This window comes from Histoplasma capsulatum, genomic scaffold (assembly GCF_000149585.1).
Source record: "Histoplasma capsulatum NAm1 scaffold_1 genomic scaffold, whole genome shotgun sequence".
Classification (NCBI taxonomy): domain Eukaryota; kingdom Fungi; phylum Ascomycota; class Eurotiomycetes; order Onygenales; family Ajellomycetaceae; genus Histoplasma; species Histoplasma mississippiense.
The window spans coordinates 3,947,492-3,948,779 of record NW_001813982.1 but is presented as its reverse complement, the minus strand read 5'-3'; the positions used below and the strand labels follow the sequence as shown (position 1 = coordinate 3,948,779).

Sequence of the window (1,288 nt, the reverse complement as noted above, 5' to 3'; positions counted from 1 at the left end):
TTTGCTGCACATCACTCTGAGCCTTTATTCGGGTCAGCTTCCGCGCCCCAAGGGCCCGCTGCTGCCTCCCTTTTTGGTGCGACTCATGCCCCTTTTCTTTCCAGCCGCTGAATTAGCTCCTATGAACCCCTCTCATCTGAGATACCGTCCCCTTTCTCACCAGTCCCTAGCACCTTATCGCTTTACTTGCCAATTTCTAGTACTAAATCATTAATATCTACTTTAGGTAAAAGAGCCAAATCAGCGTCAGTCGTTCCCGATAAGAGTAAGTTTTCACCATGTATAGATCGCGCCTTTTGCATTTCCAATTTTGCGTGTCGGATGTGTACACTAGCTCCTCTGATATACTTACGAGATGTTTCTGTTACTTAGTGCTTGAACGTGGCGAACGACTAGGTGGCCGAGTAGACAAAGGTAACGATTTGGCTGAGCAAGCAACAACTGATTCCCTCCGCAAAAGCAAAAAAGCCAGCCGTGCACCTCCAGGAGCTCGGCTGATCCAACGGTTTCTCAAAACGGATTCTGGACCTACAGCGCCTTCGCAGGATGCAGTTCACGCCTTGATAGCACTTCAGTCCTTTGAGGGATCGTGGCAGTGGGAAAGCAATGTATTTGCAGTCATGGGGCTCAATGCCGCTGATATCGAAAGCAAACTGGATTGGGCAGCTATTTTGGGAAAGAAAACTGGAATAGACACCAAGAACGTGAAGCAGAGGTCAATTGTCGCGACACTTATTGTCTTGGCGTATTTGAACAAGAAGCATTTGGATGAGAAGGAAACATGGGAACTTGTGGGGGAGAAGGCCATGGGTTGGGCTGTTGACGGGATCAAGGAGATCGGAGGCAATGCAGACGGAGGGTCTGATGTGCTCTTGAGACAGTTTGATGCCTTGCTCTGAGGGACTTGTTTGATATCATTGATAGTTCTTTTCCCTCACACGTATATTTATTTTTTTGTACACGGGAGAAGGCTTCCAGGGTTAGAATCTGCCCACGCTCCAGATTTTGCATACGTATAGTTTTCCTAGCTTTCCGTTGCATGAACCTTGACCGAAAACCCGACTTCACGAATACGCCATCTGACCTCATCATATAAGCCAATTTCAACTTGTGGTCTGTGCACAAACCAAGGACTAATGGACCTGGAAAAAAAAAATAAAAAAGTGGACACAGCCACGGCCAATCCATATAATTTACGTGACCCACATTGGGCAGCCCACCGAAGCTCAGTTTCCAATCCAATCCAGTCCCTGCTACACTACTTTAAGATATCCAAGCTGGATCCTTG

At 47.2% G+C, this 1,288-nt stretch overlaps 1 protein-coding gene across 1 annotated transcript in view; it reads left to right on the top strand.

Moving 5' to 3' along the window:
- Positions 1-899, top strand: part of HCAG_01122 (predicted protein) — a gene marked incomplete at both ends in the record, with an annotated part of 1,900 nt that extends 1,001 nt beyond the window's left edge. Inside the window, 3 exons of the mRNA XM_001544026.1 lie at positions 38-76; positions 227-265; positions 373-899. Coding sequence (XP_001544076.1) covers positions 38-76; positions 227-265; positions 373-899 — 605 coding nt within the window. The remainder of the gene's footprint in view (positions 1-37; positions 77-226; positions 266-372) is intronic.
- Between the last annotated feature and the right edge of the window lie 389 nt (positions 900-1,288).